The sequence below is a fragment of the Eptatretus burgeri genome, chromosome 6, assembly GCF_056783735.1.
Source record: "Eptatretus burgeri isolate ZD-2024b chromosome 6, Ebu_testis_v1, whole genome shotgun sequence".
NCBI classification, from domain to species: Eukaryota; Metazoa; Chordata; class Myxini; order Myxiniformes; family Myxinidae; genus Eptatretus; species Eptatretus burgeri.
This window is the reverse complement of record NC_140966.1, coordinates 10,731,179-10,756,960: the sequence shown is the minus strand read 5'-3', so window position 1 is coordinate 10,756,960 and position 25,782 is coordinate 10,731,179. Positions and strand designations below refer to the sequence as shown.

Here is a 25,782-nt window from a genome sequence, read left to right as displayed (position 1 = left end):
GAGGGGACAGAGAGAGAGGGGGCAGAGAGAGAGGGGGCAGAGAGAGAGAGAGGGCAGAGAGAGAGAGAGGGGCAGAGAGAGAGAGGGCAGAGAGAGAGAGAGGGGCAGAGAGAGAGAGAGAGAGGGGCAGAGAGAGAGAGGGGCAGAGAGAGAGGGGGCAGAGAGAGAGGGGGCAGAGAGAGAGAGGGGCAGAGAGAGAGGGGGCAGAGAGAGGGGGCAGAGAGAGGGGGCAGAGAGGGGGCAGAGGGAGGGGGCAGAGGGAGGGGGCAGAGGGAGGGGGGAGAGGGAGGGGGGAGAGGGAGGGGGAGAGAGAGGGGGGAGAGAGGGGGAGAGGGAGGGGGAGAGGGAGGGGGAGAGGGAGGGGGAGAGGGAGGGGGAGAGAGAGGGGGGAGAGAGAGGGGGGAGAGAGGGGGAGAGAGGGGGGATAGAGGGGGGAGAGAGGGGGAGAGAGAGGGGGGCGAGAGAGGGGGCGAGAGAGGGGGCGAGAGAGGGGGCGAGAGAGGGGGCGAGAGGGGGCGAGAGAGGGGGCGAGAGAGGGGCGAGAGAGGGGGCGAGAGAGGGCGAGAGAGGGGGGCGAGAGAGGGGAGAGAGAGGGGGAGAGAGAAGGGAGGGGGAGAGAGAGGGAGGAGGGAGAGAGAGGAGGAGGAGGGAGGGGGAGAGAGGGGGGGAGAAAGGGGGGGAGAAAGGGGGAGAAAGGGGGGAGAAAGGGGGGAGAAAGGGGGGAGAAAGGGGGGAGAAAGGGTGGGAGAAAGGGGGGAGAGAGGGGGAGAGAGGGGGGAGAAAGGGGGGAGAGAGGGGGAAAGGGGGAGAAAGGAGAGGGGGAGGGGGAGAAAGGAGAGGGGGGAGGGGGAGAGGGGGGAGAGGGGGAGAGAGGGGGAGAGAGAGGGAGGACAGAGGAGGGGGGACAGAGGAGGGGGAGAGAGGAGGGAGAGAGGAGGGAGAGAGAGGAGGGAGAGAGGAGGAGAGAGAGAAGGGCGAGAGAGGGGAGTGAAAGGGGGCAAGAGAGTAGAGAGAGAAGGGCGAGAGAGGGGTGAGAGGGGGGCAAGAGAAGGGAGAGAGGAGGGGGAGAGAGAAGGGAGAGAGAGGGGTGAGAGAAGGGAGAGAGAGGGGTGAGAGAAGGGGAGAGAGAAGGGCGAGAGGAGGGGCAAGAGAGGGGAGGGAGAGAGGAGGGGGACAGAGGTGGGAGGAGAGAGGAGAGGGAAAGAGGAGGGGAGAGAGGAGGGGGGGGGGAGAGAGAAGCAAGAGAGGAGAGGTCTGATCTCATTGAAACTTACCAGGAATTTTTCCGGGGACCCCCCACCGCGGATGTGCCTTTTCGAGGTTTGATATCGATCGGACGAGCGGTTCCCAAGTTAGGGCCATTCTATTGCTTTTTCAGTGTTGAAAAGGTGCATATATGGCAGCTCAAGGTGTCGTTCCACCTTCTCACCTTCTCATGACATTTTTTCCCAAATTATTAATAACCAGACGACCACCGGTCCAATCGGATTGAACCTTGCCAGGAATATTGCAGGGGCCCCGCGGATGTGCCTTTTCAAGGTTTGATATCAATCGGACAAGCGGTTCCCAAGTTACGACCATTTATCTGTCAACCAATGACAGGACACGGTGCTATGACATCACGAATGTCACAATTAATGTTTTTTTTAATTTTTGGCAAGATTGATGTCAATTCTTTTTCTTCGTTTGGTATGACGTCACAATCGACACTGAAAAGACACCTAATCAGGTCCCCAAAGTTTGATATCGTTCTTCCTCATCCATTTCAGCTGTTTCCCAAGTGTTTCCCAAGGTTTGAAAGCTGTTTCATCCCAAGGTTTGAATTAATTAATTAATCACAAGGTTTGATTCTTCTTTAATTATTAACTTATTTAATTATTTAATCCAAAGTTTGATTATTATTCAAGTTATTAATTAATCCCAAGGTTTGAATTTTCCCGAGGGAAACAGCTGTTTCCCAAGGTTTGAAAGCTGTTTTTTTCCAAAGGTTGGAATTAATCGTTGTACTTGGTAGACATTTGTGAATACATTTACAGAGAGGGGCGAGAGAGGAGGGGGCGAGAGAGGAGGGGCGAGAGAGGAGGGGCGAGAGAGGAGGGGCGAGAGAGGAGGGGGCAAGAGAGGAGAAGGCGAGAGGGGGGCAAGAGGAGGGGAGGGAGAGAGGAGGGAGGGAGAGAGGAGGGAGGGAGAGAGGAGGGGAGGGAGAGAGGAGGGGAGGGAGAGAGGAGGGGAGGGAGAGAGGAGGGGGACAGAGGAGGGAGAGAGGGGAGAGAGGGGAGGGAGGGGGAGAGAGTGGGAGAGAGGGGGAGAGAGGGGAGAGAGGGGGAGAGAGGGGAGAGAGGGGGAGATAGGAGGGAGAGAGGGGGAGATAGGAGGGAGAGAGGGGGAGAGAGGGGGAGAGAGGGGAGATAGGAGGGAGAGAGAGGGGAGATAGGAGGGAGAGAGGGGGAGAGAGGGGAGAGAGGGGGAGAGAGGGGGAGAGAGGGGAGAGAGGGGGAGAGAGGGGAGAGAGGGGGAGAGAGGGGAGTGGGGGAGAGAGGGGGAGAGAGGGGGTGAGAGAGAGGAGGGGGGACAGAGGAGGGGGACAGAGGAGGGGGGACAGAGGAGGGGGACAGAGGAGGGGGACAGAGGAGGGGGACAGAGGAGGGGGACAGAGGGGGGGACAGAGGGGGGGACAGAGGAGAGGAGAGAGGAGGGGGAGGCGAGAGAGAGAGGAGTCGTCACAATTCTTCTTCTTTGTTTGATCCGACATCACAATTGATGCTGGGGACCTGATACTGCAGGCACGAAGCTGCACATTCTGGCATGCACCAACGGGCACACCCCTACGGGCCCGCACTAGTATACACTAATGTGGGGTGTAAGATGCCCAGACCATGCTTCATAATAAAACCAGGAAAGAGAGCAGAGTGACTTACCCTTCCTCAGTGACCTCTGCCCATGCACTGTAGGTATACGGAGTCTCAAGCTCTGACTCACGAGGTGACCTCGTGTAGCAAAGCTGTTCACTTTGTGCAGGTACCTCATACCCCACGTTGGTGTCCTCGGGTTAATTAACATCCATCCTGAGATTGGCACTCCCTCTGAACGCTGGAGAGAAAACCATTCGTGCAGAAAATTATCGAGCTGCTCCATCTTTGGTTTGTGAGAGTATGGCACTTGTTGGCAGCTTTGTCTGTCTCCGACTTGGTGTAAAATTCCAGTAACTTGTCCTTCTGGGCCTTGATGTCAGATTTTTGACGATCTGATGTTATACTCGTGCATCAATGCATATCTATTGTCTCTTACACAGGTCAATCTTCTAGTTGATTGTGAGAACAATCCTCTTCCCCTTCCCACCAGGACTGCTCAATATAAGCCATGATGCTTTGGAATAAAAACTTCTTCTTCTCCCTCCTGAGTTTTCACTGCTATGTTCTACCCATTATTTGGGATCCTGTGATTGCTTGTTGGGTGTCGAGAGCCGAATGCGTCATAGCAACGATTAGGACATGGATTTGTTCCTGTTTTTTGGTATGTTGAACCTGGACTCATGAAACATCACCAAAGGGTTTTCAAAAGCAAGGAAGTGAATGCCTGTCGTTTTGAGAAGCCAAGAGATTTTCGTAGCACCTGGGATGGTGTGAATTTACGATGGATGAACACGGCTCTCGAACCATGAAGCTGTGATGGAAGGGCGTCAAGAGAAAAGTCTCGTTTTCACAGTTGAGGCCAGGGGCGTGTTCAGTCACCAAGTTTCTTGTAGAGCACCCGCCAAGTGGTTTCAGCACTTAAGAAAGCATTCCATTCAAAACCATTGATAAGGAATAGCCAGCTGGCTTGGCAAGCACTAGCAAGCTGCTTGGAAACTGAACACCCCTGGTTGATTCTAGTCTTTTATTTTCTGTCTTGATGGGGTAATAATAAATTTCAGTTCTTGCATGGTTTTGTTAAGCGTATGTAATCAATTATATAGAAAACTCCCAGTACTATCACTTCCGTCCTACATTGTGACACACACACACACACACACACACACACACACACACACACACACACACACACACACACACACACACACACACACACACACACAATAACAAATCACCAACAGACTTCAATACAGTGCACAGTATACACATTACACAAACATGCACAATATGCAACATAATGGGAACAGAACTGGAATCAATTTGGAACAAAAGATAACAGTTGAGAATCAGAAGCAATTCTCCAATGTAGAGAACGGTCCAAGTGTACTCGTGACCGTAAACATCATGGCAGTCTGAACTTGGTCATCAATGGGTAATCTGGTGTGGCATGTCTCAAACCATGCAATTCTGCTTGCAGCAGAGTCTCCTCAAATGCTTTATTCAGCAATAGGATCCAGGAAGTAAGCATGATTCCTGTATTTACAAAGACATTTGTTTTGCAGCAACAGCTGCATTAACTTTGCTTCCTGTTTATCATTTGGGAATGATGGGACCAGATGAAATCCGATGCATGACACCCAAGCTGGCATCATGTTGATGGACCCTTACAGTGAAATGATTGAAGCATTGCCTCTTCTTGTTCACTCTTGCATTTACAATAAGTGAAATCCTTCAATACAGCGCGTGTGGTGAAGCAAATGAGTACACTAATGTTAAAATATGCAATTTATGCTTTTTTCAGTTGAAAAACAATTAAAAAGCGTACTTAATATTTGAAATGTAAAAATCTTGTTATTATTGTGATAAGCACCTATATATATATATATATATATATATATATATATATATATATATATATATATATATATATATATATATATATATATATATATATATATATATATATATATATATATATAACAGAAGGAATGAAATCGTTCGATACAGCATGGCAGGAGGCCACAAAAGAATGATAGCATAAGAAGAACTTGGCTTTCAGCATTCGGCGATCAGCGCGAAATGCGATGGTGGGCGGAAATGACGTCTTTCGGCGCGAAATGCGATGGTGGGCGGAAATGACGTCTTTCGGCGCGAAATGCGATGGTGGGCAGAAATGACGTCTTTCGTTCGTTCGTACAGGAGAGGGGCACGTTTCTTGGTTTTTTTTTCCCGTCAAGCAATAAATTAAATGGTTTTCACATATATAAACAGATTAGTTTCACAAATTTCCATTGAAATACGTGGGTATTTCCGTCAATTCTCGCTATTTCCGTCTAGGTTACGCACTGCATCGACCGGACGGCCGTCATTGGCTGTGTTGAGGCACGTGGGGGGGGGGGAGGGGACAGGGGACACCGGGGACATTTCAAAGTCGGTACAATTGTATACAGCACAAGCGCTGTAATAACAAAAATGCACACTGCAGCACATGACTTCATGTGAACCAATTTGTTTTGTAGAAGCAGCTCTTTTTCCAGTTTTTGTCCAAATGCTGACACCCATTTGAGCTTTCTGCACCTCTTCTGATAATACTGGCAAAAAAAAACAAACGAAAAAAACAATTTGCCCTTCTTCGATATGCCAATCGATGAACATTGCAAAATATATGTTAACTTGTTTATGCCAATTAATGCTTACTAGTGCGGGCCCGTAGGTGCGTGCCAGTTTGTGCAGCTTCGCTCCTTCGCTCTCGTAAACGACGACTGGATTGGGGCATTGTTGCAATTAGATCGGAGCAACCGTATCATAAATGGCCATAACTTGGGAAACACCTGGGAAACATACTCAGGTCCCCAACGTCAATTGTGACGTCATATCAAACGAAGAGGAAGAAGTTTGTGACACCCCCTCTCTTTCTCCCGTCCCCCCTCTCTCCCCCCTATTCTTGCTCCCCCTCCTCTCTCGCCCCCACTCTCACCCCACTCTCACCCCCTCTCTCCCCCTCTCTCCCACCCCTCTCACTCCCTCCTCCCGAACTGTGATGCCCCCTCTCTATCACCCCCCTCTCCCTCCCCTCTCCTCTCTCTAAATGTATTCACAAATGTCTACCAAGCACAACAATTAATTCAAACCTTGGGGAAAAACAGCTTTCAAACCCTTGGGAAACAGCTGTTTCCCTTAGGAAAATTCAAACCTTGGGATTAATTAATAATTTGAACAATTAATTCAAACCTTTGGAAAAAACTGCTTTCAAACCTTGGGAAAAACTTGGGAAACAGCTGAAACGGATGAAGAACGATATCAAACCTTGAAAAGGCACATACTCAGTTCCCAGCGTCGATTGTGACGCATTATTTGTGATGTCATTGCATGTGAAAAAAACCCATTATTTGTGATGTCATTCGTGGTTTCGCCCCCCCTCTCTCTCCCCTCTCTCCCCCCTAGTCTCGCCCCTCCTCTCTCCTCACCACTCTCACCCCCCTCTCCCGTCCCCTCTCTTGAATTGTGATGCCCCCCTCTCTCTCCCTTCCTCTCTTGAATTGTGATGCCCCCCTCTCTCTCGGCCCCCTCTCCCCTTCCCCCTCTCTCGCTCCTCCTCTCTCACCCCTCTGTAAATGTATTCACAAATGTCTACCAAATGTCTACCTTTTCAACACTGAAAAAAGCAATAAAAGGGCTGTAACTTGGGAATCGCTTGTCCGATTTATATCAAACCTTGAAAAGGCAAATCTGCCCCCCCTCTCCCCTCTCTTCGCCCCTCCTCTCTCGCCCCTCCTCTCTCGTTCCCCTCTCTTCGCCCCTCCTCTCTCGCCCCTCCTCTCTCGCCCCTCCTCTCTCGCACCCCCTCTCCCGTTCCCCTCTCTCGCCACCTCCTCTCTCCCCCTCTCTTGAATTGTCGTCCCCTCTCTCTCATCAACCCTCTCTCATGCCCCTCCCTTGCCCCCCTCTCTACCGTCCCCCTCTTTGCCATCATCATTCCTCTTTAGCCGGCTGTCTTTAACGGCACTTTTCTGTATAAATGAAAGATTCCAGGAGTAATCTTTAAAATCCCATGTTTAATCCTCCTTGTGTCCTTTAAATTGTTGTGATCCCTGTTTGCCGTGAGCATGTGATGAAGAATATAAAGAGTTGGTTTAGTTTAATTTAAAATGACATAAACATTAATTGTGACGTCATTCATGACGTCATAGCACCGTGTCTTGTCATTGGTTTGGTAAATAAATGGCCGTAACTTGGGAACCGCTTGTCCGATTTATATCAAACCCTGAAAACGCACATCTGTGGGTCGCCAGCAATATTCCTGGCAAGTTTCAATTGGATCGGACCGGTGATCGTCCGGTTATTAATAATTTGGGAAAAAATTGGCATGATAAGGTGAGAAGGTGGATCGACACCTTCAGCTGCCATATATACACCTTTTCAACACTGAAAAAGCAGTAAAATGGCCCTAACTTGGGAACCGCTTGTCCGATCGATATCAAACCTCGAAAAGGCACATCTGCGGGGCCCCGGCAATATTCCTGGCAAGTTTGAATCAGATCGGACCAGCGGTCGTCGAGAAACGGCGGTTGCAGACACACACACACACACACACACACACACACACACACACACACACACACACACACACACACACACACACACACACACACACACACACACACACACACACACACACACACACACACACACACACACACACACACACTGCTGGAATTATAGATAGATACGTGGGAAAATGGCTTCTTTATTGATACCAGAGCCAATCCAGAATCAGCAGGCAATCATTCCACATACATTAAAGAGCTACTATTGACAAATAAAACAAGTCAGGTCTTAAGGCGATTATATGCAAAACTGCAGCATTATAGAGTGGTATGTCGTAAAAGTCACCTGTATTGGAACATTTAAATTAAAATAAAAAGATATGAAATTTAATAGTTGGTCATTATGAAAACTTGTGTACACTCGAATGTACCATTTGGGTGCTCTGTTTCATTGGAGTCTTAAATCAATGTTTTTAAAAATATGGCTTTCTTCAGGCATCACCAATGTAAATTCATACACCGAGTCAAATAGTATAACATAAATTAAAGCAAGCCATAAAACGATGCAATACATACAGAAAAAGTCCACAGTGGAAGAAGAAACATCACAGCTGAGGCACTCGTGTAAAACTGTAGCTCGAATGGTCTGCAAACAACAAACAAAAAAAAAAAAAAAATCGGGACTTGCCTTAACCTTGAGAACAAGTGTTATTTAAGGTGCAAAGCAGATCAAATTAATAATGGCACCGTTTTAAGTTAGGATGGAGATGTGAGGACAGAATAAAAACTAGAACGGCACACGGTAGAGCGCATACCTCCACCAGGCTGAACAGTTTACGTTTTGTATCCCACTGATAGGCCGGATCCAGATCAGGATCTTCACCAAAATGTAATCGGCTTGTTCTTGTCACCAACCGAACTCATCCACCGAATTTTGTCATAGCCTGTCCATAACTTTTTGTCCCCCGTCCCTCCGACAAGGTCAGAGACGGGGACATTAAAATGAGCTCCATTTGACCGACCGATCATCCATCCATATATGTTTGTGTACGCGATATTATAAAAATAAAAATAAAAATAAAAATAAAAATAAAAATGCAGCAAAATAAAGTAGAAGCTGCTTTTATGTATTTTCACAAATAACAATCCAGCCTTCCAATGAGAAAAGGAAAGCTCATGAGATTTCATGTTTACATCATACAAACAGCAGGTGGAAGCTCAGTAGGCCTCAATTTTCAGAATCTGATCGAGTGGCTGGAATTTAATTAATCAATTACCAAATACTATGTTAAATTGGAAGGTGTGGGAGAGGAGACCATTCAAAGGTAAATAAATCTTCCTTATTACTGAACTTTGCCAATTTGGGCTCAGTTGAACATTTTCAGACTTGGTGGTGTAATGGTTAGAGCGTCCGCTAGGAGTATTGGGGGGGGGGGGCGAGTAAGTGGTTTGAACCCCAGCCGAGGCATACCAAAGACTTAAAATATCCCCGCCATTGAAAAATAATTGAAATCAGATAAGCGGTTTTCTATTTATTACAAAAAACATTTTTTTCAAGATGGCCGCCCATCGGCCATCTTGTTTTCAAAATGGCCACCCCAGTCGGCCATCTTGGATCTGGCCACGCCCAAAATCAACCGCCATTGAAAAATAATTGAAATCAGATAAGCGGTTTTCCATTTATTACAAAAAACATTTTTTTTAAAATGGCCGCCCCAGTCGGCCATCTTGGATCCGGCCACACCCAAAATCAATAGCATTCTTCCTTTTCAGGTGGTACATGTGTGACTCAAATTTCAAATCGATATGGCGAAAAAACATTTTTTTCAAGATGGCTGCCCCAGTCGGCCATCTTGGATCCGGCCACGCCCAAAATCAATAAGGTTCTTCCTTTTCAGGTGTTACATGTGTGACCCAAATTTCAAATCGATATGGCGAACAGTTTATGAGTTATCGCACTCACAGCTATAAATGTTGATGCCCGGACGGACGGACGGACAGCCGGACGACCTGGGTGACAACAATATCCCCCTTCCGCCATGCGGCGGGGGATAAAAATGGAACGTGCTGCGTCCTTACTTGATGCTTTGCATTTAAAAGGATAAGAGCATGGACAATCCCCACAAGTTGGCATCCATGGGGAGGAGGCAATTCCTACTTCGGAAATGCCCCGCAAACTATGGTAAGAAAAGCAGCGCCATTGTTGTGACGTGGCTGGTACCCAGAGTACCGTGGGAGGTGACGGCACTTTCCCAAGCTCAGTGGCTGTGTTTGTCTCATCTTACAGTCTTGTATTGTGTTGTTGGTTATCATCTCGATAGACAGGTTTCAGCAGGTGGAACGGAGCCCCTCCAGGTCTCACAAAGTATCCACCTTCGTGTGAGTGAGAGAGTGAGAGAGTGAGAGAGTGAGAGAGTGAGAGAGTGAGAGAGTGAGAGAGTGAGAGAGTGAGAGAGTGAGAGAGTGAGAGAGTGAGAGAGTGAGAGAGTGAGAGAGTGAGAGAGTGAGAGAGTGAGAGAGTGAGAGAGTGAGAGAGTGAGAGAGTGACAGCACCTCTCTGAGTTTAGGTTAAGATTGTAGAAGTTATAACGGGATAACTCGTTTGCAAGATTGCTTGCCTTTTGTCGCACCCCACAAATTCCTTGCTATCCCCTGCTGTACATACAAATAAACCCCATTCAATGTGCCACATTCTTTTTCTCACATGATTGTAAATAACTGCTTTGTATAGAAATGTTCCCAGCTCGTTTTTGTCTTTTCCTCCATTGGTCCAGCATGGTTCGTAAACTCGTTTAGCCGGGTTGTTATTTGAATCTGTTTTCGAACCGGTATGTGCTGGGCAGTTCCACTCGGCTGCATCCGATCTGGTAAGGTGATCCGGTTTGAGCAAGTGCTTCCTGAGGCATGTCCCCCGGTAATTAGATCACATGACCTTTAGGCAAACGGTATTCATTAGACGGAGGACCCTAAGTCACGTGGTTGAGTTATTGGGGTTTCGTCGATTTGCGACCCGCCGCGTCACAAAGTCATGAGTGTGCGACGGCCTGCGATTCCGGAGAGTCTGGTGGGAACCTAAGGTTGGATATATATATATATATATATATATATATATATATATATATATATATATATATATATATATATATATATATATATATATATATTTGTAGATTTCCACCCGCGTGCGAACGACCTAGGTGCAGTCGTTCGCAATAGCGGGCGCTTCGCCCACCGAACGGACAATCCAGTCGTGGCTTTCCGGATCAATGCCGGAAACCAGCCACGGGTGTCTTTTTAACCACACCACAACCTTGTCCGCACTCTACCCACGCTACAGGGTCCGATCGCCAAATCTTCGATTTAACTAATTATTCGCGTGGGTAGGTTACCGAGAGATTGTACCTCAACGGGACCGCTTGGAAACGAGCCGTTTAAGCAGCTTGCTTCCTTTTGGGATAACCGAGCGGGGTATTATCTTGATGCTTTGCATTTAAAAGGATAAGAGCACGGACAATCCCCACAAGTTGGCGGGGGTATACTCTGGTCGACTGGTCTGGTGCCTGGGGTGCCCACTAAACAAAACTCACCTTTCCACAGCCACGCTTCCAGCCGGTCCATGAACTCCTGCACTCCTCCAAACGGGTTTCGTGCCTTCTCTCGACACCAACAAAACGACCTCCTTTTAATAAATTTGAATAACCCACTAGCTAACATTAAACTGACCCCGGGGTCACTTGGGTGGGAATCACTCCTCCCCCCAATCAGTCATTGCACCATGCATACCACATTCGCTCCACTCACACACTTGGGCCCGCTGTCCCACACTCTTTCCTCACACACTTTCCATTTCACAACTCACACCAACACTCTGTACTGCCATCCTTCTAACTAAATCCCCTGACAAACTCATGCTCCCTCTTCATCTCTTACATCAATGCACATTCCATTTACTCTACGTAGCTAAGCTACGTCTCCACTACACATTTCTAGTCTGTCCATGTCTCCAAAAATCCAACAATTCCTATTTCCGAAATCTAAACTAAAATCCCCCAAAGTAATCCATTCCACGGGCTCCATGAGGAACAACCAACCCATGTCCCCACGAAGCCGGTCTACTGGGGACATTCACACTGGGGATTTGTGCCACAAGGGGTCCGGGGCCTTCATAACCCCCAAGCTGCACGTGGACCCATTCGCAACACTCGCCCGCTCCACCTCGCTCGGCATGACCGGACCCACCTGGTCGTGAATCGCCCCAAGGGGGCATATTCCCTCCCCTCGTTCCTGAAGGAGGCTATCCAGCTGCTTGCACCGGGTCACGACACCGTCCGCCAGCTCGCCCCCCTCGCTAACTAACATGTGTGTGGTGTGTGCTCGTCTTTCACCCCTTCTTTATCGTGTTGTCTCTCTATTTTTTCTATATCCGCGTCTCCATACATTTTATTTCTGTTGGCACTTCATGTCTATTAGTTTCTTCCAGCACGCCACGGGTGTGTTTTTAACCACACCACAACCTTGTCCGCACTCCACCCACGCGCTACAGGGTCCGATAGCCAAATCTTCGATTCACCTAATTGTTCGCGCGGGTAGGTTACTGAGAGATTGTACTTCAACGGGACCGCTTGGAAACGAGCCGCTTAAGCAGCTCGCTTCCTTTTGGGATAACCGAGCGGGGTATTATCGCGCAGTCCCGTTGGACCTGATCACTTTACCGGCTATTTTAAAAACCAACTATATTCCGAGTGCTAGATGGGGCAGTTCAATGAGGGAATGGACGCAACGAACTGGTTTACATTCACATAAGGACATTTATTATAATAAAGCACTTATGCAATTAAACAAGGCAAAACACGTATGCAATTTCCAAGCAACAAAAGCACGACAAAAGAACTACGACCGTCTATACGAAATGCAATGCAAACATTAACATGCACACAAAGCACTTAACAAATTCCTACTTATTAGACGGGCCCACGGACACACGTACGTACACACACACACACACACACACACACACACACACACACACACACACACACACACACACACACACACACACACACACACACACACACACACACACACACACACACCCAATAAATGGTGGCAGAGGCCTTTAATAACGAGCTCCAGCTCGGAGGACAGGTGAGCTGAAACCCAGAGCCTATCTCGAACCTCTCCACCTCGTGTGGTCTTCAAGTTGTTCGAACCCGGGCTCCAGTGAGAGCGAGCTGGATCCAATCGCCATGAGCTGCGATCCTTCCCGAGCTCCCGCGAATCCTCCCGCGCTTCTCAACACGTGCTGGTGAGACGAGGCACCGATCCTTCCCGTCGATGCGTCGCTTCCCCGAGGAACCACCTCCACGAAGAGGTCAATGAGTCACACCAAGCTGGGAACCAAAATGGAGAACAAAGAACTCCACAAACCAAAAGAAGAAGCAGCCACCATTCGCAGCTCGAGCCGAGCAACCGGCTCAACTTCCTTCCAAAACAAAGCAGCTCGAAGCAAAAAGCTCTCCCGAGCCAAACAGAAGACGAAGCTCACTGAACCATCAAAGCAAAAAGCCTCCAAAAAGCCTCCTCCCGAGCCAGGCCTCAGCCGAAGCTCACTGAGCCAGCCGAAGCAAAAAGCTTCTGAAGGCCTCAACCCTAACGCAAGCCAAGCAGGACCCAACGGTCTGCTGAACGACTCCCCTCAACTCCCTTCTCCAACTCTGCCCCTGAACAAAAGAAAAGATCTCCTCTTATCCTTCTCCCGCCCTTCCCCCGCTCCCGGCGTGACTCATGACTCATGCCCTCGTGCTCCATCCCCCACTCAGCCATGGGTGGGAGGGAGTTGTTGACATCATGAGTCACGGGACGGCAGAGTTCTTCTTGCTCTTCGCAGAAGAGGGGGAGGGATGTCTCCATTGTTCGTTCCCCAACTATTAAATCGATCCACAGTGCATCTAATCGATTTCTGAACATTTAAACAATGGAACGTGAGCTATCTAGGGAACAAGCACTTATCGACATAGCTGATGAAAGGAACCTGAATGTTGTGTGCAATCGAATTCCCAAATTCGTAAATATATATATATATATATATATATATATATATATATATATATATATATATATATATATATATATATATATATATATATATATATATATATATATATATATACATTCATATACAAACAGGGGGCTGCAAAAGTAGAGACACAGTAATGATAAACAAAACGTGTGCACAAAACGTATTTTATTTATTATACAAGCATATCAATAATAACATACCAATAATAAACATTAATCTGGTATTAATGAATGAATTCTAGTATTAAATGAATCCTAGCACCACTATTATAATACTGGTAATACTGATATAATCCTTACTGTATACCTACTTTTGCAGCCCCATACATATATATATATATATATATATATATATATATATATATATATATATATATATATAATACATATATACATATATATATTTACATACATATATATATATATATATATATATATATATATATATATATATATATATATATACATACATATATACATACATATATATATATATACATACATATACACACACATACATATATATACATATATATATATATATATATATATATATATATATATATATATACATATACACACACATACATACATACATACATACATACATACATACATACACACACACACACACACACACACACACACACACACACACACACACACACACACACACACACACACACACACACACACACACAACACACATATTAATACTCTACAAAAGTAGAGACACAGTAATGATAAACAAAACGTGTGCACAAAACGTATTTTATTTATTATACAAGCATATCAATAATAACATACCAATAATAAACATTAATCTGGTATTAATGAATGAATTCTAGTATTAAATGAATCCTAGCACCACTATTATAATACTGGTAATACTGATATAATCCTTACTGTATACCTACTTTTGCAGCCCCATAGATATATATATATATATATATATATATATATATATATATATATATATATATATATATATATATATATATATATATATATATATATATATATATATATATATATACATATATATATATATACATATATACATATATATATATATATATATATATATATATATATATATATATATATATATATATATATATATATATATATATATATATATATATATATATATATATATATATATATATATATATATATATATATATATATATATATATATATATATATATATATATACATATATATATATATACATACATATACACACACATATATACACACACACACACACACACACACACACACACACACACACACACACACACACACACACACACACACACACACACACACACACACACACACACACACATATAAAAGCCAACAAAATACATTTGTGATACCAGTATTCAAATTCAAAATACATACCAGTATTCATTAACGCTAATGTTTTTGTTACTCTGACTTTATTAATCTAGATCAAGATATAGGCAAAATAATTAAAAGTTACCACATGAAAACCTGGCCGGAAGTCCAAGGGAAGTGGTGTAATCAGGGCACATCTGCTCTGTATGGTTGGCAGTTCGAATTTCCATTCCAGTTTTTGATAAATTTGTCTTGACCTTCCCTTACATCTCTTTCTGATAATTTAAAATAAATATAAATTTGTGCTCAGTTCCTTTTTATTTACACGTGATGGGTTCTGACTTCTGATTTGCAGTGGAAATTCAGTCAGAGCACAAAATATATTTGGCTGACCTCCCCCACCATCCCAACACAACCATCAACCCCATCCCCCCACAACCCCCAATCCCCAATCCACCATCACCCCCATTAACCCAAACCCACCATTCCCCCCCCCCTTCCCTCACTCTCGGAGAAAGTTGGCATGGTCAAAGATGCCGATGACTCTGCAGCAACATGCAGTGAAATGTGCTTGGCGCAACGATTCAAGCTAGTGTCGATTAATGAATGGAGCTGTAAGCAGTGGTTTCCCCAGAAATTTAACCTTGGGGGGGGGGGGGGGTTACACCAGAAATTTGAGTATGAGGGGTTTGGGGGGGTATGTTTTCACCCCCCCTCTTCGAGGGTGGGGGGGTGTACGAAAATCCCTGGCTGTGAGGCTGATATCGATTACACCATTTGCATTGTGCATCGGTAATTACGCTGCATGCGTTCTTCAGTATATCCAGGAAATAAATGCAGGATTATTCAAGACTGAATGATGTGAAAATCAGCCTGGTGTTGGCTTAGTGGTTAGGGTGGCGGCTGGGGATCCTCGGGTCCCGAGTTCAAGCCCCGTTGGCCGCCGAATTAAAATACACCAGGAGGTTGACTCAGCCTGTCATCCTTCCGAGGTCGGCAAAATGAGCACCAGTGTACTGGTAAGGGGGACACTGCATCAGCGGCATAGCCGCATCTCAACCAATGATGCAACCAGCAGCCACAGGCTGCACTCGATAGAGAGAGAGATGTGAAAATATCGAATTTTTATGCTTGTCTATGTCGATTTATTTGCTCTACATATTGTTGCGAATTCGCGCCCGCCGGCGTGGGGACGGCCACGTCACTCGAATCGCGACCTCGTCGCCCACCGGACGGACAATTCAGTCGTGACCCTCGGGAACTATCGCCTGGAGCCAGTCACGGGTGGGCCTTTCGACCTCACCACAATCGTGCCAATTGGCCACCCGCGTAGGATAGGGTTGTTCGCCAAACTCGACCTACCTAAGTACCCACGCGGATGGTAAACTGGGCGATCGTACCTCGCCGCAGGTCGACTCTGAACACGAGCCACTTGGGCGGCCCGTTCCGTACTATCGGGATAACCGAGCGGTGTTATCGTCGACCTCGACGGTTCAGATTATTTACCGGGTGTTTTGCACCCGCGACGAACCCTTTACGTGAAGCAGGATGGAGGGTCAATAAAGAAAAGACGAAGTGAAACGGGAAAACAGTTCACACAATGCTCATTTATTTCCCGGCACACGGAAAGCACATATATACAGCCATACAGTCAAAATGCACATACAGCAACCAAAACAAAAGCAACAACGACGCAGTTACTACCGACTACGCGCACACACTGCAACACTTATACAGTTCTACTTTACAGACGGCGCCAACACACATTCACACAAAAGCAAAGGAAAGAAGCCACCCTCATAGACAAGGGGGCAGACAGGCCTGTAGGCCAATTGTGCGTGTGACCTGGAGGAGTGGCCAGGTCCACGAGACCGGGGGGGGGGGGGTCCAACCCGCGTCCTCGTGACGCGTTGGTGGCGAGCCGTAGATGTGGCCGCGTGGCTGCGCCCCGACTCCGTGCTCCTTGGCGGGTTTTGTTGGCACGATGTTTGGAGTGGGGTGGGAACGGGGCCCCCTTTTTGCACTATCTCAGCGCGGGGGAAAGGGGGAATTGTTGATGCCCTGGGGGAGGAGAATGGCTGGCTGGCTTGGGTCCCACGACGAGCCATCCCACACCGCGACCTCGTCGCCGACTGCCGTCCTTCTCGCCTCGGACCGGAGCTCCTTTGCCTCTTCCCGCAACTCTTCTCAGCCGACTCCAGAACCCAACTCTCTCAATTATAGTGTGTACTAGGTGCGGTGGGACGCAAGAAGCACGCGGGCCACCATCTACTCTGCTTTATTGCGCAGCCGGAAGCACAGTTCTGCCACCCCTAGCGGGCGAGGCATGATATACGAAAACCCAATCACGTGACACAGCACACTCCTCCCCTCGTAAAATGACCCGTCACATAACGAACGGATAATCACAACATGACCATCAGAAACCCATCAACACTCATAATCCTCCAAGTACCGCGGCCGCACCCTGACCCGCCTCGGACGGGCAGCGCTACCAGACAGCCCAGGCTCATACGCCTCCCGGCTCGGTCGAGGTGACATCCTCGCCGGACTCGCACTTTCCGCAACACCAGCTACCCCCGACTGCCCAGCCTGCTCGACGTCCCCGGGTAGGACGGCATCAGGCGAAGACCCCCTCGGCGCTGGCCCAGCCAGTCCCGGCGATACAACGTCAGGTGCCGGCGAGACTACCGGTGGGGGCCCCGCAACGTTCGGCTCGGGGAGGTGTGGGGGGGTGACGCTGAACAGCGATCATGCATCTGGTCCACGTGCCGCTTCCACACACCCCCACCATCAGTCCGCACCATGCAATTCGCCGGCCCCAGCACCCCAGAGACCACCGCCGGCACCCATTTGGAACCGTGGAAATAATCGCGTACCATCACCCGCTGCCCCACCTCGAAGCTGCGCAGCCGCGTCGGACGCGACATAGCCCCACTCACCGACCCTCCAGGTCGCAGCAAATCTAGCCTGGACCGCAAAGCCCGTCCATAGAGACGAATAGCAGGTGAGTCACCCGTGACAGGATGAACTGCGTTCCTGTAATGGTGCAAAAAAACATCGACCACCGTCTGCACAGGTGCAACACCCCCCCTGCGCAAAGCCCGCTTCAACATCTTGACAAACGACTCAGCTTGGCCATTCGTCTCAGGATGATAAGGTGCGGACCTTAGATGTCGAATACCATTCTGGCGCATAAACTCATCAAATACACCCGCGATGAACTGCGGACCATTATCAGAGACCAGGATCTCCGGCAACCCTTTATTAGCAAAGATCGTCCGCAGCTTCTCTACCGTAATGCTTGCTGAAGTATGCTGCATTACTACCACCTCCGGCCATTTAGAGAATGCATCAATCACAATCAAAAACATCTTGCCATTAACCGGCCCCGCAAAATCTACATGGACCCTCTGCCAAGCTCGGTCTGGCACAGGCCAGAGACCCGAAGCTCAACACGGGTTATCAGCATCTGTCTGGCACGTGGTGCAACGCTTAACCAATTGCTCAATGTCTTTGTCCAACCCCGGCCACCACAACAGGCTACGAGCAAGACTCTTGGTCTTCACGATGCCCAGGTGACTGGCATGCAGTTCTTCCAAACACCGCTGCCTGAACCTCGATGGAATCACGGTCCTCATTCCCCACATTATGCACCGTTGGACCAACGACAGCTCCGCTGCGCGTGACGTGAAAGGTTGAAATGCCGGTGTCGAAGGTAGATCGCTCCAATTCCCCGTAGAAATCGCCTGGACGACACGGGCAAGCACCGGATCACGAGCCGACTCCACCGCGACCTGTCTGGCCGTGACCGGCCCGCTCTGGACCTGGTCTAGCGCAAACACGTCGACCCGGTCGCCCAGCTCAGACGCAGGTGGACCCTCCGCACACGGCAAGCGTGAGAGCCCGTCGCAGTTAGCATGCTTCTCGGTGCTTCGGAACTGAATATCATAATCGTAAGCACCCAGAAACAGACACCACCGCTGTATTCGCGCGGCTGCTACCACCGGCACTCCGCATTCGGGTCTCAGGATGAATTGAAGTGGTTTGTGATCCGTCTGTAAAATGAAATGCCGTCCCAGCAGATATTGATGAAACCTCCGCACACCCCAGACGATGCTGAGAGCCTCCCGTTCGATCTGGGCATATCCGCGCTCTGCTGTGGACAGGGTCCGGGATGCAAAACAAACAGGCCGCTCGGAACCATCGTCCATCCTGTGGGAGAGCACTGCCCCGATGCCATATGCAGAGCTGTCGCATGCCAATAGGAGCGGACGTGCAGGCTCGTAGTGCACGAGGACCGTATCCTCTGTGAGCAGCCGCTTGACGCGGTCGAACGACACCTGGTGTGCAGGCCCCCAAACCCAGCGCTCGTCCTTCTTGAGCAACCGCGTCAACGGCGCAAGTTGTGAGCTGAGCCCGCGCACGAACCTTTGGTAATACTGGGCCATGCCAATGAACGCGCGCAGCTGCGTCTTGTCGCGAGGTGGTGGCATGCGCTGAATCGCCTCCACCTTCCGAGGACCTTTCAACAGCCCCTCCGGCGTGATGATGTGCCCGAGGTATTCCAAGCGCTGCTTGAAGAACGCGCACTTGTCCCTGTTTAAGCGCAGGCCGCACGCTTCTAGCTTTGTCAGCACACGGGCAATGTTCGCCAGATGCTCGTCCGCCGTTTTCCCCGCAATGAGTACATCGTCCAGGTAGGTCTGAGCGGGCAGGCCAATGCAAACCTGATCCATGGCTTTCTGCCACAAAGCTGGAGCCGAAGCAATCCCAAAACAGAGTCGGGTATATCGATAGAGTCCTTGACACGTGTTGATTGTTAAAAGCTCGCTACTCCCGGGATCCATCGGCAGGTGAAAATATGCATCACGCAGGTCTAGCTTCGTGAAGTATCGACTCCCCGCCAATCGCGCATATATTTCATCGATTGACGGCAATGGATATTGCTCCACGCTGAGCCCCGGGTTAACTGTGGATTTGAAGTCCCCGCACAATCGGACGTCTCCATTCCGTTTCAGCACCGTGACAACCGGGGTGGCCCAATCCGAGCACGACACCCGTTCGATCACTCCACAGGCCTCCAGCCTATCCAGTTCACCCTTGACCTTGTCCCGCAGGGCATACGGCACCGGACGCGGTTTACAAAACCGAGGAACCACCCCCTCCTTCAAGAAGAGTTTCGCCTCCATGCCCTTGAGTTTCCCAAGGTCGCCTCTAAACAACCGTTGATGTCTTTGAAGAATCTCCTCCAACTGATCCTCCCACTGGCTCGGCACAGGTTGCACAAGGTTAACTGCGGCCCAGTCTAGCCTGATGCGGGCCATCCAATCTCGGCCGAGGAGAGACGGCCCCCTCCCCCGCACGACGTACACCCGAAGCGTGGCGACCTGGCCTTGGTACCGCACCGACACGTCTGCCATCCCGACTGGCGTTATCCTCTCGCGGGTGTACGTGAACAGCGCGAGGTTTGACCTGATAAGCTTCAAGCTGTTGAGTCTACGCGCGGTCTGTTCGCCAATGAGCGACACCGCTGCTCCCGTATCGACCTGGAACGTGATCGGCGTTTTGTTCACTTCGACTTCCACCGTCATCGGGCGCGCCGTCGCCGGGCCAACTGAACCCAGGCTCAACACCGGCCGCTGGTTCCGCCCCGAGTCGCGTCGCACATCGCCGTCCCCGACTTTAACGGTGGCCGAAGCCCCACGGCACACACGCGCCAAATGACCCACCTTGTGACATTTCAAACACACGTTGCCTTTATACGGGCATGCACGGCGCAGGTGTCGACCTCCACATCCCAAGCATGTCCGCGGTGTCACCCCGCCGCACGCGTGGCCGCGCGGCGACGTCCGACCCGCATCGAAGGTCGTGCGCGCGTCCCGGGGTACTCGCGACCCCGCGTGGCCGGTGATGGCTCGAACATCCCCGCGAGTCTGCTCAACCGCCATGTGTGCTTTCATTTTCTCCACGATGTCCCGAAACGCCAGCCCGTCATCCCGGGGCCTGTACGGTGCCACTAAATCACCCAGCAGCCGATAATGCTCCGGCGAAAGCGAAGCGAGCAAGATTGACTTCTGCTTGCCCTCGTCGACCACATCGTTCGCGTGGAAATAGCAATCCAATTGCTCTGAAAACGATTCGAAGTCGTCCCCGTCGAAAACGGGCATAAGTCCGTATGATCCCATCCTCGTCACCAACTAGTGTGTACTAGGTGCGGTGGGACGCAAGAAGCACGCGGGCCACCATCTACTCTGCTTTATTGCGCAGCCGGAAGCACAGTTCTGCCACCCCTAGCGGGCGAGGCATGATATACGAAAACCCAATCACGTGACACAGCACAAATTACACTCTCTTCCCCCAGATCTCTTCCACTCTCCAACCAAAACTGACTCACTCTGCCACGATTCGCCTTGCGCCGCCGTTTAATAGGCTGGCAGGAGCAGCTAATATCCAAATATTCGGATCAGGATGACCTCGGAGGCGGAGCCACGCTCGCCCATTGGTCGGAGGAAACGGGGGCGTGAACCTCCCCTGATCCTAGAATTTGCATATATCGATTTCACACAGACGCGCCTGGAGGCGGGACAAAGCCGCCCCACGCTTGCTAATTGGACGGAGGAGAAGTGGGCGTGTAGCGTTCTTGATCCGAATTTTCCCTCGGAAAGGCCGCTATTTGCGCTCGCGGCTCGGTGCGCTTGGCACCAATGGCTGAACGGGCCTGAGACAGCCCGATGTTCAGTGTTCACAGGTGGTGCGGGAATGGCCGTAGAAGGAGAGAGGTGAAGGTGGTGGAGGGTTTTCGGTGGTGGTTGATGGTTATGGTGCTGTTGGGAATGGCGGTGATGCGATGTTTGCGGGATTGAGTTGTGAAGGTAAAGGTCGTGGCTGTTGGCGTTGTTGTTTTGGCTGAGGGTTGGAGCGTGGTTGTAGTTGGTGACGATGGCTGGCGTGGTGGTTAACGTGGTTGTTGTGTGATGGCGGTTGAGACGTGGTTGGTTCAAAATAAAGATAGAACAGAAAAACGCCTAACTCAAAGGATTGCAGCCCGAATAAATCACATAAAATCCCTCTACACAACGGGTTTGGGCTAACGACACATGTACTGAGAGATATCTCACCTACGGGCCCTGAATGATGGTTTGCGAATTTGCACATCCGTAACACTACCCCCTCCCCTTTTTACAGACTCGTCCCAAGTCGTCAAATTTTCATGTGCCATCATGTGTAGTTCTCCCCTAGTACGTTTTACCTACGGATCCCTGAGTGCATCATTCATGGTATTCGTGTCCCCAAAATAAATAACCTGAGGGCTGAGTAACTAAGTAAACAAACCCACTCATACGGACGACTGAAATAAAATTGCCGGCGCTAAGACAGACATGCCGGGGGCGCACTCATATTTACAGTAAAACTTAACTTACAAAATTTACACTAACCATGGCCCAGGATCAATGGACTCTGCAGGGAGCAAAACAAAAGTCAACGGTGAACCGGCGCACAGGCCGCCACTGCAGGCCCTTGTTGTAGCTGCCAACAGGACAGTTCTTGCAACTTCCACGACGATCCTGGCGCACATGGCAATAAACAGGGGGGGGGGAATCAAAACAGAATGTGGGGCAAAATGAATGTGGGCAGTAGGCATGGCATGGCAAAGGTAGCAGGCAAACACAGCCTGCAGAACAAGGCCACTGCAGGCGAACACAACCGGCAGACGATCCGACCGGCAGAGGCCTTGAAGCAAAAACAGCTGCAGACGATCCGGCCGGTACAGGCCTCGCAGCAAAACGGCCAGCCGATGAAGTGGGCCGGCACAGGCCTTGAAGTAACACAGACAGCCGATGAAGTTGGCCAGCCTTTGCCTTTCAGTGGAGGTTGGTGGAGGGAGTGCGGTGGTGTTGGCCACTCAGAAGGCGGGCTCAGACCGACCTACCTGTCTCCCTCCCACCTATCGCCTTTCGCTGTCACTGTCCAGACCCACTCCCTTAATTTGTAAAAAACAAATTTAGCCTCAACTAATTTTTTTTTTCCTTACTTCCCCACTATAATTTCGTCCCCTAACCCCCTTTACTGTCTCTGTTCGGCTAACCTATCGTCATCTGGCCTACTCCCAACCCCTACGTTCCCTTCCTGGAGGGGAATGAGGGAGGGCTAGCGTCCTGTGTCGAGGCCCAACGAAGCCTCAGGATGGCCTCCCCAGACTTCAGCGATCTTTAACCCAAAGTGGGTCCAGCGGCCCACAACCAGAGCGAAGGGATGGATGGTGCGGAGGGGTACACTTCCTAATCTACCCTAACCATTAAACTTTAAATTACCCCAGGGCTTTCAACAAGTGCCTCTCGCTTAAACTATTGGTTTTAACGACCCAGATTCCCGTCGCCCGTGTTGGTGTCTTCACAATTTCAGGCCTCGCCCCCCCCCCCAATTTTCCTTCCGTGCCCTCACACGGTCTCATGGCTGGGACGCGTGGCTCCCTTGGCAAGCACGACCCTCTGCCAATTCTCCAACGATGGCACCCCCAGGCACTACACTGCCTCCGAGCCTACCAGCTCTCTAAACACCGGGGAGTGCCCTCCATGGCGACTCCCCTGAAACGCTCATGTGGCAGGCTGGCTTCCCGGGCCCCTTTCCGAGGGTCACCCGTGCCCACAACACTGCCCACACGGCTAATGGCGCCCTGGGCCCCCGCACCATGCGGGCGCACCCGTGCCCACTACGCTATCCCGGCCCCCTATGGGCCCTTGGCCTACTACGGCCGACTAGCCTGGTGCCCGGGGTACCCACTCAGCGATACTCACCTTTCGCAGCCACGCTGCCAGCCCATCAACAGGGCTCCTGCACCCCTCCAAATGGGTTTCGAGCCTACTTTCCCACCAACAGCAAAACGACTTCCATTTTGTCAATTTGACGAACCCCCAAACTCACTCTACACTGACCCCGGGGTCCCTTGGGCGGGAATCACTCCTCCCCCCAATCACTCATCGCACCATGCATTCCCCATTTGCTCCATTCACACAGACCCGCTGGCCTCACTCACTCAACACGTACATTTTTCCACTCAACTCACCAACTCTTCAACACACACACCGCTGAACTCTGCCATCCTGCTGACTACATCCCCTAACTAACTCGTGCTCCCACTTCATCCCTTAAACTATAGCACGTTCCATTTAACACTATGGAGCTAAACTTCGTCCCCTCTACACATCCAAAGTCTGTCACTGTTCTCAAAATCTCTTTTCCCATCTGCCTTCCTAAATCTCAACGACAATCCCTCTACCTAATCCATTCCACGCGCCCCATGAGGACTTTCCCCTGCCCCATGGTGCCGGTCTAACTAAGCTAACCCTTCCCCCTGACTAGTGTCATCCTGTGCCCGGGCAAGGGGGTCTTCCACCCCTTGCCCGGGGAATCCTGTTCACCCGAAAGCGAGGCCTGCTATTGTTTTTTTTAATGCGCAGCACCAGCGCGGCAACTCGCAACCTGCACACAAGCGCGGCAATTCACAGCAGCGCACCTTTGGCGTGACGTCATGGCAGCTGTACGTGTACCTCGTCCATCCGGACGGTACCATCTGGCAGGGATTCACCCTCCTGCCGGATTCCAACCATACCCGCAGCCATGACGTCACCCGACGCATAAAAAACCAAGCCTCACGTCTCGAGGGGTTCCCCACGCGAACACATGTGCTCTGCCTGTTGGAGCTTCACACACACGCTCGCGTGGAGAACCCATCCGGTCCAAATCCGAAATCCTGCCTAAACTTTGTCCGTCGCGGGATCGGCAACATTCACCGCGCTCGTTTCCGGACCGGGCTTCACTTCCGCAAGCGAGCACGTGGCGGCCTCGTGCGTTGCACAGCACGGACCTCGCGCTCGCCGCTGGGTGAACCCGGTGCGGTCCCCGTTACAGCTCCGGCCGCTATTCGGCCTTTGTCTCTCTCTGTCGCAGTCTCCGTCGCCATTCAATCCACGCACACCTGCGTGTTATGATGCTCACACTCCACTCCATCAAACTCAAACTCACATTCACACCGGGAAACGCGGCTGCGTGCTCCCGCATGCCGACCGTCATCTCCCTTACATACCGCTCTCTCACACATACGGTCTCTCTCACACTCGGCCGCTCACTCACTCGTGCCATTTCCCTCACACACACACCATACCACTCACACACACGGGGCACTAACCCACGGTGTCTCACTCACACACGGTGCCTCACTCCCACACGGAGTGCTGGGAAGCACGCATCCTGGCACACTCTCCACCACACCACTCACACACGGGATCGCACTCACACCTTGCACCACACTGGGGATTTGTGCCACCCCAAGGGTTTGTGGGGCCTCTATACCCCCCAAGCTTCGTGTGCACCCGTTCGCAGCACTCCTCCCCTCAACTCCGCTTGGCACGACGGAACCCACCTGGTCGTAAACCGCTTCAAGGAGGCAGACTCCCTCCCCTCGTTCCTGGAGGAGGCTATCCAGCTGCTTGCACCGGTTCATGAAACAGTCCGCCAGCTCCCCCTCATGGTCCTCCACTACCTCTGTGTGTGTGCTCATCTTCAATCCCGTCCAATTCACCCTCTATCTCCCGTGTCTCTATACATTTTATTCTTTCCGTCTCTTCCCTTGTTATCTCCCTTGTCTCAACTATTATTTCTTTTCTTCTTTCAGTCATCACCTCATGTCTCGTCTCACACGTTTTGGTCACCCCATTTAATTTTTCCCTCTCGGTCACCATCACAGTTTCCATCACCTCCACGCGTCTCGCCCAATACGTCCCCCAAATTAATTTCTCCTCACCTGCCTCCATTGCGGGCCTGACAACCGTTGCACTCCATCCCAGCTCGTTCGCTCCCACACGTGGCGTCGCCATTACGCACTCCATTGTCCGCGCTTCACTGCACGCTATTGCCTTCATGCCCGCCTGCAGGCTTCGGCCTATTTGCTGCATCTC

The 25,782-nt window shown here is 50.0% G+C and overlaps 1 protein-coding gene across 6 annotated transcripts in view; it reads right to left on the bottom strand.

The window, feature by feature from the left end:
- The window catches only part of LOC147024241 (solute carrier family 35 member E2A-like), a 145,808-nt gene that overhangs the window by 65,933 nt on the left and 54,093 nt on the right, over positions 1–25,782 (bottom strand). For all 6 annotated transcript variants that reach the window (XM_085883963.1, XM_085883962.1, XM_085883959.1 and 3 more), the window contains one exon: positions 7,976–8,045. In XM_085883963.1, coding sequence (XP_085740089.1) covers positions 7,976–8,045 — 70 coding nt within the window. The remainder of the gene's footprint in view (positions 1–7,975; positions 8,046–25,782) is intronic.